Raw genomic sequence first — 16,909 nt, 5'->3', positions numbered from 1 at the left:
AAACCCACTTCTTAAACTTAAATACAAATCAGATCTTCCTCGACTTACAAGTGATTTACGCCCCAGTAAATCCATCCGAAGTGGGAGATGCCTTCATGACATCTCACCTACCAAATATCACAGTTCCACCCACCCAACCTTAAACATAGGGCAAACCATCTCACACAGCATCTGTTTTATACTAGAGTGTGGAATCGCTCATGGCATTGACCGTGTACATTATAGAGGGTGGAGCTGACTGGCCTGCTGCCGCCCAGCATCATGGGAGAGGTTTGCATCATATATCACTAACAAGGAAATTCAAAAGTCAAAACTTGAAGTAGGATTTGCACTGAATGCTTATTACTTTTCTGCCATCACAATGTAAAAAAAAAGAAATTTATATCAACCCACCATAAGGAGACCATTTGTATTTATAAAGAAAACTATCATTTGTAATTAAAGCATAATAAAAGTAAAAAGAGAAACTCTTGGAAGATTTTGGGAAGGATTTGATGAATGAATGTGCATAAAATACCAGCACATAGGAGGTACTCAAAAAAAAAAAAGCCCACAAGCCAGTTTCAATCCAACCTGGAGGATTGATCGTTGCTCTGTCCAACCTGGAGGATTTCTCAAAGGAGGAGGCACTAAAAGCTGCAAGAATAAAGCAAAAATGAGAAGTGAACAAGGCTTGATTCTTTCCTCTCCCCAGGAAGCCATGACAGAGACCAGAAAGCTGCCCCCACCATTGCCTCCACGACTGGATTGGTTTGTGCAGACACAGATGGGCCAGCTGGCCCAAGGAGGGGTCCCTGATTGGTTCCATGGTGCCATCTCCAGAGAGTAAGAACATATCTATTCTTTTACCTTGCTCTGTACCCTCTTTCTTCCTGTGTCCCTAGGCAGGTTTTTCACTGTGGAGTTCTAGGCGCCCCTTGGTCCAGTGTGTCAAGAGTTATGGAGTCCTGAGTGTGAATCCTGCCAGTGGGTTTGCTGTGTGACCCTAAGAAGTTTACTTCCTTCTCTGGACCTCTATTTTCTCGATACAAGTGACTACCAGATTAGCGCTACCAGGGGCCTGCTTATCTATCCCAATCCCACTCAGGCCAGATACACCAATCACTGATACAGGATGCAGCCTCAGGCTCCTTTGACCACAGTGCTCCACACAATTGCTCTAAAGCCAGGAGGAATGTAACCAATGTGCTCTTTCTACAGCAGCATGAACTCTGAGAACATGAACAAATCTACCTAGTTAGTCATCTCAAGGCTCTAAATAGAGAGCAAAACATTTATGCCACCCTATGCATGAAGGGCATATTTTTCTAGAAATTTATTAAACACAATTAATCTTTACAGTAGAAGATCTGGACAATCAGACTGTTACTTAAACAGCTTCCACTTCTGTTAAAATTCCAAAAATATTTTCTCCAATTCCATATCTTGACAGATCATTTTAAAAATTGAGAGCCAAGGAACTATCTACATTTTAGGAATTTCTTTTTAAAAGTATTTCTAAATTTTTATTTTTCCTCCATATGTGCACATGTTCCAGTCACCCTCCACCAAGTCACCCACACCATGCCCCATCTGACTGCCTCCCCTACTCCCTACTCCCCATCTTTCCCTATGGTTGTCATTACATTCTTTCACTGAGTTCAGTGATTTATTACTACTATTCTTTGTGTATGCTTTTTGATAATTTATATTCCACAGATGATTAAAACCATCCAACATCTGTCTCTCAACTTTTAATTTATTTCACTTGACATAATCACCTAGAAGTTCATCTGTTTTGTCCCAAACGGCACTATTTCATGATTTTTCACAGCTATGTAGTACTCCATTTGGCTATGTATGCCGCAATTTCTTTATCCATTTATCTGTTGAAGGATACTAGGTTGGTTCCATGATTGGCAATTGTGAAAAGTACTGCCATATGCGTAAGCATAGATTATGTCTTTTCATACTAGTTTCCATATTATTTGTATGAAAACCTAATAGACATGTTATGGGTCATATGGCATTTCTAGTTTTATTTTCTTAAGAAATTTATACATCATTTTCCATAGGAGTTGCACCAGCTTGCATTCTCACCAAAAGTTGGTAAGAGTTCCTATTTTGGCACAACTTTGTTGATTCCATTCATTTTGATATGAACCATTCTCAGTAGTGATATCTCACTGTGATTTTAATTTGCATTTACCTTATGATAAATAATGTTGAACAATTTTTCATGTCTGTAGGCCATCTGAATGTTTTCTTTAGAAAAGTGTCTATGCAGGCCCTCTGTCCATTTATTGATTGGGTTATTTGTTTGTTGTTATATTGTTTAAGAACTTTGTGTCGAGGGCACCAAAAATAAATTGTGAAATCCACAGAGAGAATGTACTGGGCATGGTTTCTGAGTTCTGGAATGTGCCAAGAGAAATATATTGTAAGCCACACATGGCTATATTTTTTAGCAGCTTTATTTAAAGAATTAAAAAGAAACAGGTACAATTAATTTTGATCATATCTTTTGTTTAACCCAATTTATCTAAGATATTATTATTTCAACATGGAATCAGAAATTTCAATAACATGTGATCTCAACATGTAATGTTAATTGTGCCAAAAAGTCATTCATAAGAGAGTATACATGCCTTTATTTGTACTAAGTCTTCAAAGTACTCTAAAGGCACATTTTTAATTGAACCGGAAGTATCTCAAGTATTGAGTAGCCACACACAGGTCTTTGTATTGGACTGCATAATTCCGAAGCCCCATCTTGGCCCATAAAAGTCACTTCAGTTTCCAGAATCCCAGATGTAGTAGTGATGATAGTAACTCACAATCACAGTAGTAGTGAACATTCTGTGAGTGCTTACCAGAGAGTGGTTTCTACACTCACGTTGCTTTTTATCTGCCTTCTTATTGGTCCTGGGGGGTGAGGGTTCTTTTCCCCTTGAGGAAGGTGAAGGTCAGAAAGGGGCCAACCCTCACCAGTGGTCATACAGATAATAAACAGGAGAAGCAGGGCTTCATCTCACATGGATCTGGGAACAACTCCTGCTTTGTTATGTGCAGCAGCAGGATCCAAAGATGCTTTATGGGGAGATCTCAAGCACTAGGTAGGTAACTAGGTGCTGTGGGAGGTGGGAGGGGGTCTAGGTCATTAGACGCCTCCCACCACTGCTGGGGGAACACCCCTACCCATGACTATCCCACGGTCTGAAACAACTCAGAAAATGGCTTCAGGTTATTCATTTAGAAAAGGGAGAAACACAGGTCTCTGCTCAGGGGGATGGATCCTGAATGGCTTCCCCCCACGTGTATCTGAACCTCACCCATCAACCTCCTATGTGTGCCCCTCCAGGGATGCTGAGAGCTTGCTGGAATCACAGCCCCTGGGATCCTTCCTCATCAGAGTCAGCCACAGCCACGTGGGCTACACACTCTCTTACAAGTAAGGCCTGGAATAGGGGGCAAAGCAGCACCAGGACGGGGACTTCCTTGGAGGGGGGCCGGGGTACCTCATATCATAGCTTCTCAGAGAACACCCAGAGTGAGAGTTTGGGCAGATCTAACTGAGGAGCACGGCTGTATGTCCGGCTATATGTCTGGCTGTAGCCCTCAGGCATGGATTTGGTGGTAACTGAGACTGTCTGAGAATAGGGGTTCCCCGGGAGCCCAGAGTATCCACTGCCCTTCCCCTCACCCCTGTCCCACCACACTCTACTTGGCAACTCTCTGACTCGCCCAGGGAGAAGTTAACCAATTTTGGAGCATTCTGGCTCCTTGAGCCCCCAAAGCCTAATCGGGTATCTCAGAGGATTCAGCAGTAAACATTACTATTCAAAAGGATTGCAGGTCAAAGAATTAAAGAATCCATGACAGAAGTGCTCACTGTGGGTAAAGCTTAGGCCCTGAGTCACCCAGTTCAAGGCTCAGCCATGCCACTTATATGCTGTGTGACCCCTGAACAAGTTACTCAGCTTCTCTGTGCCTCCTTCCAAGTCTTCCTCTAACCTAGAAAAGCTAGAGTTAATTCAGTTATGACCAAGGATTAGGTGAGATATAGTAAGCACAAGGTGGGCCATTCACAAATGTATCCGTTCATTCATTATTGAGTCCCTGCTCTATGCCAGGCAGGGCTTTGGAGGTTTGGCCTCTGGGAGAGGCCTGATCATTATTCTGGGGTCTGATTCAGATTTTCATCATTTCTATTGATCATTAACTCCAAGCCAGGCACCAAGCCAAACTTTTATTTTTAAAGATTTATTTATTTATGCATACAGAACTGGGATAGAGGCCATAGGTGCAGGGGCGGTGAGAGGATTCACCAGAGACAGAGTGGGGAGCAGAACAGGCAGATGGACGAAGTACACTGTGAGGGGAGCAGCGGGCGAGACTGGAGAGGTCTGCCGCGCCATATGGGTTAGCTCTGGGGCTGGGGATCAAACTCGCACTAAAGCCACTGCGGCTGGCTTGCAGTGATGCGCCCTAACCCGCTGCGCCACCAGGGAGGGCCCACCAAGCCAAACTTTTACAAGCATTAAAAGTCACAAGATTTTCCAAGAACTCCTTAGGTCATCCTCAGTAACCCACATTACAGATGGGAAGTGAGATGGTGCGGATTAGTCGCTGGCTGGACGCTAGGTTATGCTCCTCACCAACAGTCAAAATGGGGGCAGAAAGGGGGGAATGGGATGTGCCACTGCAGTGTCTCCACAGAGCCCAAAGTTGCTGTCGCCACTTCATGATAAAGGTCTTGGACACTGGGAACTTCGTGATCCCTGGGGAGAAGAGGACCCATGACTCCTTGGATGCTCTGGTCACCTTCCACCAACAGCAGCCTATGTGGCCCCATAATGAGCTGCTAACTCAGCCCTGCGGGCAGGTGAGGTGGGAACCCCCAAAGGTCTCTCAGAGGCCAAGCCAAACGCTTTGGGTCCCATCAACCCCCTCCTGTGTCTTAAGCGTCTTTCACTCTCATGGTTCCTGTGCCCCCATGGTCCTGCACCTCCCATCTCTGTCCATTCTCCCCCTCCCCCAGAACCTTTTACAAAGGTTGAGCTATCTGATATAACCGTGGCTGACCTATATAGCTAGCATATTCCTGATGAAGCTCAGTAGCCCGGGTTCAGAAGATGCAAAGGGGGGCATGTCTCCTTATAAAGCTCAGTGGGCGGTGCCTTGGGCCTGAAACTGCTGTGGGCGGGGCATGTGTCCATAAAAGATCAAGGTTGAGGTAGCTCCTGAGTCTGGCTGTCAGGGGTTTGTCTGGAATGATATCCCTGACCCCATTCTTGGTAATGAGCAACGGAAACCCTCCTCTGCTCCACAGAAAGATCCAGAAAATGTAGATTATGAGGATCTCTTCTTCTATTCCAATGCTTTGGCTGAGGAGGCCTCCAGGCCTGCCCATGAACCCAGTAGACAACAGAGTCCCTCCTCCTGCCCCATGGAGGCATCTGAGCAGGTATGTGACAGACAGGTGACCCTCCAACTGCAGGGAGGGGGAGGGCAAACGTAGCCAACAGCTGCCAGAAAGCGCTCTCCAATGAAGTTATATCCTATAGCTCAGAGCTTAAAACCTTGCAGTGATTTCTCAAGGCAATGAGGTTAAAAATCCATTAAATCCACTAAATCCATCACCAGCGCAGCTCCAAGCTCTCTGCCATCCCTTCTTTTATTCAGACACAGCAAGCAAACTTCAGGCCTTTCCTCATGCTGGGGCCTCCTCAGGGCCTTTCCCCCAGATTTCCTATATCCAGGTTTTCCCTTCAGTTCTTTGAGGGTCTTCCTCCCCAGTCTCCAGACCTACCTGTCCCACAGACCTGAAGCAGCCCCCTCTGCATTCCTCATCATACTGCCGGATGCAAAGCACCCTCACAATGTGAAAAGTCATACTTATTTATAGGTTTACATGTTTCCTGTCTGCTTGCCACATCAGACTGAACTTTGGGAGATCTAGGACTCTATCTAACTTGTTCACCTGTGTCTCTCCTACCTACATAGAGGACCCAGCACAGTCGGGTGCACAATCAGTGCATCTGTGGAGTAAATGGAAGAACAGGTGAATGAATCCCAGGTTCTCATGGCTCAGTGGACCTTCAGGCATCCCTTGGTCGAGACCTAACTTCCCAGACTCCCTACAAAACAGGGAAGTTCTAACAGCAGTGAACACAAAACAGGCTGGTGTGGTGGACATCTGTGGTGTATGGGTGATTGCAGTCAAAAGAGACTTCCCGGAGGAGGTGGTATGGATACAGGACATGGATCTGAGTGGGAGCCAGTCACACACAGAGATGCAGAGAAGCTTCCCAAAATAGGGAATGGCACATGCCAAGGTCCTGAGGCTTAGCATATTTAAAAAACTGAGAACAAAAGCCAGCAGGTGGATGGAATGATACTTGACTGTTGAGAAGTGAGGGGCTAGAGTCAATAGCTGCTGGATCTGCAGGACCTTGGAGCCAGGCTGGGGAGTTGGGATTCTATTTGAGGTGTCCCAGGGAGACACAGGAGATCTTGAGCATGATTGGATAGATGGTATTAAATGATTCCTGTGATTGCTGGCTGCATAATGGCTGGGGGAGGGGCAGTGGTGCGGGTTTCAGGAAGGAGATGGGAACTACATCTAGTCAGGGAGGGACCACTGGAAGATCTCAGGGTGGGGAAATGTATGTTTGGGATTGCATGTTAGAAGGGAGCTAGAGGATGACATGTAGGTAGAGGATGAGAAAAAGGGATATTGTCATTGTCTGGGCTCCAAAAAACCTCTTTGTCCTTTGTGACTTGGGAGGTGATCCCAGGAAATGCCATGATGGAAACAGGAAGTGGGACAGGAGCGAGAACAGCTGATGAATCACCAATGAGCAGGTGACCCCTGTGGCCACCCAGGGCTCAGTCTCCCTGTGAAAAATTGGAGGGACTCTGTGGGACGCTTACCTCAGTTGTCCATCGTAAAGAAGAGGGAGCTGGGGTATTTGATCTCCAGCTTCCATCACTGGTCAAGCACTGTGCCTGGGAGATTTAAATTCCTTGCAACTGCTGGTTACCATAAACACAGTGGGGATTGGTAGCCAAACAAGACACCCAGGCAGAGTCCCAGTCGCTGGCATGTGGTAGGGGAACCAGGGGCACTGAAGTGTTCACCACTAAGGGCCAGGACTACCACAAGCCACACCTACATTTTGTCCTGAGCAACCTTGTCAGCAAAATATTACCCTCGGGCCACATCCATCCCACTGTCTGTTTTCAGAAGGCCCATGAGCTAAGCATTTTTGAGCAGTTGAAAAATATCAAAAGAAAATAAGATTTCAGGTCTTGTGAAAATCAGATGAAACTCAAGAGTTCCATGTCCATAAAGTTTTTTTTTTACTATTTTTTAATTTTTTATTTATTTATTTTATTTTATAACAGTTTATTTTTACATCATTTTGTACTTTTTTTTTTTTCATCTCAATTGTAATCCCGGCGGGTTTCCCATCACCAAGTCGCCCGTGTGCCATCACCATAGTCCTGTGCACTTCCCTCCCCTCCCCCCCGTTTTTGATTCCACTCCCCACTCCACCCCCGCAAAATGTCTCTGGTACATATTATTCTTATTATTTTCTCACCTGCTCCATTATACTCCTGCTATGAGTGAAACCACCTGGTATTTTTCTTTCTCTTCCTGGCTTAACTCACTAAACATGATCTTTTCCAGCTCCATCCAAGTTGCTGCAAAAGACATGTGTTTCTTTTTTTTGGTTGCTGAGTAATATCCCATTGTCTATAGGTACCACATCTTTTTAATCCAGTCATCTACTTTTGGGCATTTGGGCTACTTCCATGTTTTTCCAATTGTAAATAAAGCAACAATAAACATGGGGGTGCAGGTATCTTTTTCAATCAGTGTTTTTGTGTCTTTTCCGTGTCCAATGAAGTTTTATTGGAACACAGACATGCTTGCTCATTGGTGTCTGATCAACAGAGCTGAGTATTCAAGACAGACCATGTGGCCCTAAAAGCTGAAAATATTTACTATCCTGTCCTTATGGGAAAGGATTGCCAGCCCCTGTGAATCTGTTTACCTAGAGAGTAAACAGTGAAGCTGTTTACCTAGAGAGACTGGATGGGGCAATGGACTAGACCTGAGGTTTGCTCGGGGACATTTCTTGGCCCCAGGACATCTGGGAGAGATCCAGGTTCCAACCAGGGAAAATTCGGAGCTTCATAGGGTGGGCTAGCCTAGTTCTCACCCACTCTCAGTTGCAGGCCTCGCCGCAGTTGGTCCTGCTTCATCAGCCAAAGGAAAGAAGGTCATCAGCAAAGATGAACAGAGTGCCCCCAGAGAAAGCCTCTTCCTCCTACACCCCAAAAGCACCTCTTGAGGGAGCCTGCCAAAAACTCTGGAAGAACTTCAAGATGCTCCCCCAGACAGGCAAGAAGGTCCAGCAGCAGCTGAAATCCCACCTGGTGGCCGTGAACTTGTTCTCGCCATGGGATGCCAGGCGAGGGGCCGGCAGCCAGAACCACTCAGGTGGCGAGATCTTGGAAGCTACTGTCTACACGGACTCTTTCGCATCATTCCCTGTAAACCTCGCACAACCCCAGGATGCAAGAAACGCAAATGTTCTCTCCAGGAAGGCCTTGAGGTCAGCCAGCTGTGGTGAGGTACCTGCCAGAGACAGCAGTTGGCACCACACATTGGAGAGGTCCCTGTCTTCACAGGTGGGCAAACCAGAAGCAAAGAACTTGGCCGAACCCGAGGAGTGGTTCCCGGAGGAATACCGCCCACCCCCACCCTTTGCCCCCGGGTACTGCTAGGGAGGTCTCCTCAGGATCTGGTGCCCTTGCCCTTGCTGCCAAGGACGATTCACACACAGACACCCTCACTCTCTGCCAACACCCACCAACCCTCAGGAGCCTGAGGAATGTAATAAAGATATTGCTTGGGTCTCCTTCTGTAACCGCCACTGGGTGACCTGCCTCTGCTTATTAGTGATGATGATGTTCAATTATAGCAAGTATATGAGGTGCCTATTGTGTGGCCCCCACCAGCTATTCCAAGATCACTAGTTCTTTTTTTCCTAAAGATTTATTTATTTATGCATACAAAAGCTGGGGTGTAGGCCAGAGGTGCGGGGGTTAAGAGGATTCACTAGAGACAGAGTGGGGAGCAGAACAGGCAGATGAACTGAAATCCACTGCTGAGGGGAGTAGTGGGAGACAGGAGAAGTCTGCCGCGCCATGTGGGTCACCTTTCTGGCAAAGGAGCAAACTCATGCTGCAGTGGCTGTGGAGAGCTTCATAGTGCTGAGACTTAACCCCTTTGTGCCACCAGGAGGCCCTGATCATTAGTTCTTTTTTTTTCCGAAGATTTATTTATTTATGCACACAGAACTGGGGTACAGGCCGGAGGTTCAGGGATGGTGAGATGATTCACCAGAGACAGAGTGGGGAGCAGAACAGGCAGATCGACAAAGTACACTGTGTGGGAGCAGGCCTGTCTCTTCTTCCTTTTGAAGAGACAATGGTTCAGAGAGGAGGATAGGAATGAACAGTGCCATGCAGGTAGGGAGCCTCAGAGCCACGATCTGAAATGAGGGCGGTTCAGGTTCTGGCCCCATGCACATGCCCTGTGCCAGGCTCACCTCCTCCTATTACCTTCTTGCCTGTGTGTGGGCCTGTTCATGCCTCCTTGGGGGTGCAAATGAAAGAGATGAGACTTTGGAAGCTTGATACACAGTGAGAACTTCAACGTCGATGACAGCTCTCCTATGATATCAGGACAGCTGCGAGTTCCTTGTCTTTAAAACGAGAAAGGCAGCCCAGGGCTGCAGCTGGGAATCCAGAGCCACAGGGCTGTGTGGTCCTTGGTGAGTCACTTAATGTCTCTGCCCTTGTTTCCCTGTCTGGAAAATGGAGAGAAAAACAATCTTCCTTTCTGAGGATAAAACGGCAGATGTATGTAAAACTTGGGGCTTTGGCCCACAACAGGAGCTTCATAAACAGGGGTACCCTAACTATGACAGTAAGGGCCTCTGGGCAGGTCCCTGGGGGCTGGTCTGTGTTGGAGAAAATGGCCACTGATTGGGCTGATTGGGCATACATGGGCTTCTGCAGGTATGCTGCAGGTGGGCGTGGGGTTCCCCAAATCTTCAAGGTGGAGAGATGAGTGATCTGGAGCAGGTGGCTAAGTCGCTATGCTCCCTCTGAATGCAGTGTGGCCAATTTGCCTGTATGTCACAGGAAAACAACGTGATGGCTGAGGGGCCATCCTGGAAAGTGAAAGCGACCCCTTCAGAGGCCCCTCTGGCTGCCCTAAGGCATCAGCAAAGAGTTAAAGCTTCCCTGTCTTTGAGTAACTCAGGGACTGAGAGGCGCTCTGAGCTGATGGGATTAGGACCCAACCTCAGGCTCTGGGGGGCGGGGTGGGTAGGGGAGGATAGCAGGATCCTAATCACACGTCATCTTTGCCCACAGACACTCACAGGGAGACACTGCCACCCCTCATAGTGGGGCAATATCCAGACGTCAGTCCCTTCCTTGTCAACAGGGGACAGGGTGGCTCAAAGAAGGTGTGGCCACACCCAAGGTCATACCAGAAAGACAGAGGTGAGACCCCAGCTTTCTCCCCCACCCCCCCATGCAAGGTAGAAAATGCCAGCAGATGCAGTTTCAATGATCTGTGTTTATTCCCAGAGCCCGGAAGGCCAGCTTCCACACTGGGTTCAGGGGTCACCTCCTCCGGCGCTTCCCCTCCTCCATGGTGGCTCAGATGCGGATGTGGAAGGTGCTGTGTACAAAGAGGAAAGGGATTAGTGTCACCAGGTGGAATGTGACCCTTCTTTGCCTCCTGCCTGATATCTCCACACTGGGTGTCCCCAAGGCAAGCAGGGGAGATGGACCCCCCTTAAGAAACCCCAGCAAAATACTCAGGTAAATGAGGGCTGAAGTCTAACCATATTCCATTACCTAAAGAGGCATTCACAAGATTTTCCCATCTTAAAGATGCAAGGTTAAGACCAGGGAGGCTGGGAAAGTTCCCCACGGTCACAAATGAATTAACAGAAGGACTTTGAGAGTCTGTGAGCTGTCTCCGTACGATCGCCTCTGACACAGGGAAACAGCTTGGTGGAGCAGAGAGGAGAGTCACCTGAGGAAGTCGGGGGCCCGCAGGATCATGTTCTGGAAATCTTCCAGAGACAGCCGGCCATCATGGTCTCCATCGGCCTCGTCCAGCACCTTTTCACACACCAGGCTCACCTCCTCGGCACTCAGCTCCCCCCGAGTCAGTTTGGTCACTGTCTGCTCCAGGTCCCATGCACAGATGTAATCGTCGTCGTTAAAATCTGCATTTCCAGATATGTGAGGACATGGAGTGAGGGGACTGCAGGGGCAGGCAGGCCGGGTCAGTTGTTGACACTTCTTGTCCCCATGTTACAAAAGGAGAGACCACCAATGCACTGGAGGGACCCCAAAAGCCAGGTCTTGCTTTGGGTTGGAGCAAGGATCTCATTCCCTCAACAAGTATACTGTGTGCCAGGCACTGTGATAACTGTTCTTCATTCATTTACGCATTCATTCATTCACTCAACAAATATATCTAACGCACCTACTACGTGCCAGTCACTATAACTACTTTTCAGTCATTCACACAAATATTTATGGAGAGCCTACTATGTGTCAGGCACTGTACTTAAGTTGCATTCATTCATTAAGTGTTTATAAAACTCCTACTCTGTGCCAGGCATGGGAGATGCACAATGCACAAAACAGACACTGTTGCACTCCTCAGCCTGCTCAGAGAGAAACTCAATGAAAAGTAAACAGATCAACAAACAGGAAATGAATCAGCATCACTCTGTGCAAGAGAGAAACAGGATAAAGAATGGAGAATGACCAGGAACAGAGGCTACTTTCAACCTAGATTTCAAGGTAAGACAAAGTCGGGGGAAAAGGCATTCCAGGCAGAGGGTATAGCAAAAGCAAAATCATGTGGCAGAATTTATATGCTGGAGGGAGATTGAAGTCAGTGTGACTGGAGTGGCGTGAGCAAGGGGATGTGTTTAGTGGGGAGAACTGGAGTGGGGTGGTGGACAGGGTCAGGCAGGGCTTTGACACCCCTTGGGGTAACATACAGGACAGCATGGTGGCCCCCCCCCCCCCGTCCCATGCCCCATCTTGCTCTGACTCCCACCCCCGTGAGTCTCCCCCAAGGCCCCACACGCACCATAGATTTTAAAGGCATAGTAGGCTTTCAGGTCTCGGGGAGCCATTTCACTCATCACGGAAAACAAGTCCAGGAAGTTGTCCAAGGTCATGTGGCCATCCCCATCCTCTGAGAATACCTGGACGATCCTCTCTCGAAAGGGGTTGTCCTGCGGACAGCAAGTGGGCCACCCTAGCCTGTGTCTGGGGACTCCATGTGATCTCACTCACAGCACCCACCTTCCTGGGCACCTCCAGCTACCCACCACCAAGACCTCCTCCACCCTGTCCCTGCACAGGACTCCCCGCAACTCCACCCTCCACCCACTCCACCCTCCACCCCACGCAGCCTGAAGCCATTGACGTCCCATTTTTAGCTTGGTGGTATCACCGCCTCTGGGGGAGGTTAATTGAGAGCTACTCAGTCACCTGGCAACTATAACTGGCTTTTGTGATGACCAATGGGACTCAAACTGGTCAATCAGGGGCTGCCTTTTGGTTTGCATCTGAGAAATTGAGATGGAGGGACCTGCTTTCTTCTGGCTGACAGGAAAAATCTGGGGCTCCGGAGGATTACTTTAGAGGGTCAGTAGAGGTTTCCTGAAACGGACACTTCTTCCTTGAGAGGATCTGAGAGACGATGGTTCCAGTCATACCTGAGCCTAGCCCTGACCCTGGAAGTTTTGTTCATGAGATCCAAGCCATGCTGTTCCTCTTGAATGAGGTTCCTGTGCCTTATGATGAAATAATCTCCACTCAAAATCACTAAGTCCCCCCCAAAAGCACAAACTGTATGAAACATCTAGCTACAAAGAAGCTGCTTTTACTAGCACTTACTATGAAAAGAAGAATGAATGTTTCCCAAGTCATTGACATGTAACAGACCCTGTACTGAGTCCTTTTCTTGCATTATCTTGCCTCATCCTTCCAACAGCTTGGGTTGGTATCACTATCTCTCATATCCTAGCTGTGTGACCATGAAGAAGTGTCTTAACCTCTCTGAACCAGTTTTTTTCATCTGTAAAATGGAAATAATCACAGCAACTATGTTCCAGGAAGGCGGCGAGGACATCCCTACTACTTTCCCCTGCCTCCCAATGGCCCAGGTATACCTTCAGCTCAGGCATACTGATGATGAGTTCATAGGGCACCTTAACTTCAGGGAAGCTTGTATAGTCGAGGGGAACAAGCTGGGGGGCCAGATCCTGGTAGCGATAGAAGAGCCTGATGTGGGGAGCAACAATTGGGAAGCACTGAGATGACAGTGGGGGAGAATTGTCCTGTCTCATTCACACTTGCAGCTGCTTTGCCACACAGAAGGCTGGGTGCCCACGAGCCATCAGCCCTGGACTCAGCTTTCAAGTCCACAAAGGCACTTGTACTCTCCTGGAGACAGGGTCAAGGCGGAGAGATAACCCCAGGTCAGGGGAGACTAGAGTGGGGAAAGCAAGCCCAAGCCAAGGAGGAGGAGCATCAGTGCTTGACTTTGAAGTGTGAGTAGGAGTTTACCAGGAGATGCACATTAGCAAAAGGGAGAGTGCTTAAAGCAAAGTTATTTCAACCATTTAGAGACTCTAAACTAATCTATACTAGTCTAATCTAAATTAATCTACGAATCTCTGGGTATCTCCATGTTGTCAGGAAAGCACTGCCTGTAAAAACCTTCACCCTCTTATTTGCCTTCTCTTCCTCCACAGTGGGAGGTAGGATTCCCTCAGTGTGGCAGAATGAACTAAAGACTAATATTCTGAATTTTTTTTTATTAAAAAGTTTATTTTTTACATCATTTTGCACATTTTTTTTTCATCTCAATTGTAATCCCCACGGGTTTCCCATATTCTGAATTTTTTAAAAAGAGTGAATGAAAGCATTTTTCAAAATATCAAGTACCATAGGCATTCCTTAGATTGAAGGGCTGGCTGTCCACTCCATGCCGTCACTTGGTGAGGTTAGACCTCCATGGGGCAAGCTGGGCTGCAGCCAGGTAGAAACCACCCTGATGAGTCAGAAGTCCCCAAACTGCTAGGGACCGTTTCTGAAGGGGAAATAGCCAGGAACTCAGGGGGGGGGCATCTGTGACTTCAGTCCTGACCACCCTACTCCCTATCTGGTCTCCCTCAGCTGGGAGTTGGGTGACTGTACAACCCTGAGAAAGTCGCTCTTCTCCTCCGAGCTTCAGTTTATTCTGTCTGACAAGCAAGAAGTTTGAGACAGACACAGTGTCGGCCCTCAAACCCCTTGGGTCTCTGCCATCTGTAGAGCCAGAGCCATTCTTCTGTCTGAGCCTCAGTTTCCCCATTAGTAATCCGATCGTGATGGCCAGGGTGACCCTTCGAGCTGTCCTCACTGGGACAATGGGGCTCATTGGTAAAAGGTGAGCACATCAATAATAGATGGCTTGTGCCCACGCAATTGGGGCCTTGGCCCTGATCGCTCTGCAGCTGAACCCCAGCAGCTTGGGTTTCACAGCTCCAAGTTCATGGGTCGGGGCCTCCAGACAATGGCCTCATGGGCCAAGTGATGCGTGGGATACCTGTCTCTGCTGGTCTCACTGGGCTCATGCCAGGGACCGGCAGCAGACCCAGGCCACCTCTCTGCACCTCACCTAACATGAATGCCACCGCCCAACTCTAAACTCTGCCCGTGGGCTCCTAGGCTCCAGTTCCCAGCCCCTTCACACTAGTCTTAGGGGAGTCTTTCTAATATGCTGACCTGTCCCTTCCCTGCTCACACACACTCCCTGGCTTCCCACCACCCTCGAGACAAAGTCCAAACTCATCAGCCTAGAAGCTGTGGCAATAGGCCAAGGTGTGACTTGTCACCTCCCATCCCAGCCTCCATCCCCTAGCCGTGTCTGTGATGTCCCCATCAGTGCTTTAACCATCAGGAAAAACAGAGCTCTGTCAATTGTAAATATCTTCCAGCAATGTCTAGAAAGTTGTTGCCAGGTATTCTTTTCCAGGCTTACCTCATAATTTCCTTCCTTGTGAAGAAGGTGCAGTCCTGCAGAAAGAAAGGTTGGCTTGGCCCAGACACTGGTTCCTTTCCTCCTCCCTACCCCACATACATCTCCACCTGATGCCACACACAGAGCCACACCAAGAACCCTCACCACAGAGCCATGCTGGGAACCCTTGCTGACTGTAACCCCAAAGGGATGCTGTCCTTACCTCTCAGGCCAGGGAACCAAAGCTGTCAGAGCATCACGGGCCCAGCCTCTCATCCCTACCTGATAAGCCTCCAACTGCTCATGAGTGAAGACTGTCTGCTTGTTGCCCATGGTGAAGACCACGTTCCTGAGAGGGCTCCCAAATCCCCCGGCCTCCTCAGGGCCACATAGGTTATCAGACTGCTGCGCGCCAGTGTCAGGGCACTGCCCTAGCCGTCACCCGCCCACCCGCCCCATCTCCCCCAGCTTGGGTGAGACTCAAGTTACAGTCCAGCTCTCTGGGCAACAACCCGCGTATGTCCATGGCCACCAGGCCAAGTAGGGCTGAGGATAGTCACAAGACAGTGGGGAGACCACATCTGCCCTCAGGTAAGGCTGCGGGTCTGCGGCACCTGTGAGGGGTGGGCAGGGTGGTGGAGCAGCTGTTGGCAAAACCCAGATCAAATTCTAGCCCTCCACCCACAAGCTGTGTAGCTTGAGACAGACCGTTTGACTTCTCTGCGCTTCATTTATCATGGTAATGATGTTAATATCTACCTCCCAAAGTTGCTCTGAAGATCTGATGAGGTCATTAACACAAAAAAAGCAAGAAATATTTGGCTTTTGGATACTTGACAGTTCTAGGCACTAGGTGCATAGCTGAGCTAGCTAGATGAGGTGTTCATTGGCGATGCAGTGATGATGATGTTGGTGGTGATGATGATGACATAGCTTGAGAAAACCGGGGGCTCAGTTAGAGACACAGCAGGTTAAATAACAGAGTTCTTTATTGTAGGACTTGTCAGAGCCTTAAATATGCTAATGTGTGTCAATGAGGCTCAAGGTGTGGGTACTATGGTGCAGCTACCAACCTTATTAAGGCTCAGAATACTCTTGGGCAGATATGTGGGAGTCAAAACTTCTGTATCTTATGGTCCACACTCTTGCCGCTTTGAGTCTTACCTGTCTTTCCACTTTCCTTTCCTGCCTGTCTTCTCCCAGCTCACACTCTAGGCACCCTGCATCACTCTTGGGGCCTCCTCCTCCCTAAGCCCCACTTTCCCGTCCTGGACCATCATAGTTCCTCCTAACAAGCTACTCTGGCCCTGGCCCTGGTCTCATCAACCATCCTCTGCCCAAGTGTGTGAAGTCATCGTGTAGAATGATCAACTTGGTGATGATCAAGAATGAAAGGCACTCTGATTCCCCCCCGCCTCCCCACACACACAAACTAACAATAACAAGAGCTGTGAGAACGGGGAGCAGTTGGAATTCTAATACACTGCTGGTAGTGTACTCTGAATATGAAGACATTCAGAAACCTAAGCAGTTTTACACTATTCTTTGTGCATATACATAGGAGTAGTGTTTAATTGTGAAAACAACAACAAAAATACCCCTGTCTTTTTGTCTTGAAACCTCAAGACTTTTTTTTTAAGATTTATTTATTTATGCATACAGAACTGGGGTACAGGCCAGAGGTGCAGGGGCGGTGAGATGATTCACCAGAGACAGAGTGGGGAGCAGAACAGGCAGATCCACGAAGTACACTGGTGAGGGGAGCAGCGGGCAGCTCAGGAGAGGTCTGCCGCGCCA

The 16,909-nt window shown here is 48.2% G+C and overlaps 2 protein-coding genes across 3 annotated transcripts; one reads left to right on the top strand and one right to left on the bottom strand.

Moving 5' to 3' along the window:
* Nucleotides 1–700: 700 nt before the first annotated feature.
* Nucleotides 701–8,778, top strand: HSH2D (hematopoietic SH2 domain containing). The gene is made up of 5 exons (XM_004688199.1): nt 701–825; nt 3,341–3,430; nt 4,699–4,864; nt 5,312–5,446; nt 8,227–8,778. Exons 1-5 carry the CDS (start codon nt 701–703, stop codon nt 8,776–8,778), a joined length of 1,068 nt encoding a protein of 355 aa, XP_004688256.1.
* A 1,950-nt stretch (nt 8,779–10,728) lies between these two features.
* On the bottom strand, nt 10,729–15,449 carry CIB3 (calcium and integrin binding family member 3). 2 transcript variants are annotated; one of them, XM_004688656.2, is made up of 6 exons: nt 15,395–15,449; nt 15,134–15,168; nt 13,278–13,389; nt 12,188–12,335; nt 11,111–11,306; nt 10,729–10,750 (listed from the first exon to the last, which is right to left on the bottom strand). In XM_004688656.2, the coding sequence occupies exons 1-6, from the start codon at nt 15,443–15,445 to the stop codon at nt 10,729–10,731; spliced, it is 564 nt and encodes a 187-aa protein (XP_004688713.1). In that variant the 5' UTR covers nt 15,446–15,449. The 2 variants fall into 2 exon arrangements, with proteins under 2 accessions (XP_004688713.1, XP_004688714.1); XM_004688657.2 differs by lacking the exons at nt 13,278–13,389; nt 15,134–15,168.
* Nucleotides 15,450–16,909: the final 1,460 nt, after the last annotated feature.

Source organism: Condylura cristata, unplaced genomic scaffold, assembly GCF_000260355.1.
Source record: "Condylura cristata isolate star-nosed mole 26May11 unplaced genomic scaffold, ConCri1.0 scaffold00024, whole genome shotgun sequence".
Taxonomy (NCBI): domain Eukaryota; kingdom Metazoa; phylum Chordata; class Mammalia; order Eulipotyphla; family Talpidae; genus Condylura; species Condylura cristata.
Note: the sequence above shows the minus strand (reverse complement) of the source record. Positions and strands in the feature narration are given on the sequence as shown.

Excerpts from the sequence above, each read along its gene's own strand:
- CIB3 (XM_004688656.2), bottom strand. The coding sequence starts at position 15,445 with ATGGGCAACAAGCAGACAGTCTTCACTCATGAGCAGTTGGAGGCTTAT. Across the intron at positions 12,336-13,277 it reads TCAGTATGCCTGAGCTGAAG|GACAACCCCTTTCGAGAGAG; the intron begins GTATACCTGGGC and ends TGCTGTCCGCAG. Across the intron at positions 10,751-11,110 it reads CGGGCCCCCGACTTCCTCAG|CACCTTCCACATCCGCATCT; the intron begins GTGACTCTCCTC and ends CTTTGTACACAG.
- HSH2D (XM_004688199.1), top strand. The coding sequence starts at position 701 with ATGACAGAGACCAGAAAGCTGCCCCCACCATTGCCTCCACGACTGGAT. Across the intron at positions 3,431-4,698 it reads GGCTACACACTCTCTTACAA|AGCCCAAAGTTGCTGTCGCC; the intron begins GTAAGGCCTGGA and ends GTGTCTCCACAG. Across the intron at positions 4,865-5,311 it reads TAACTCAGCCCTGCGGGCAG|AAAGATCCAGAAAATGTAGA; the intron begins GTGAGGTGGGAA and ends TCTGCTCCACAG.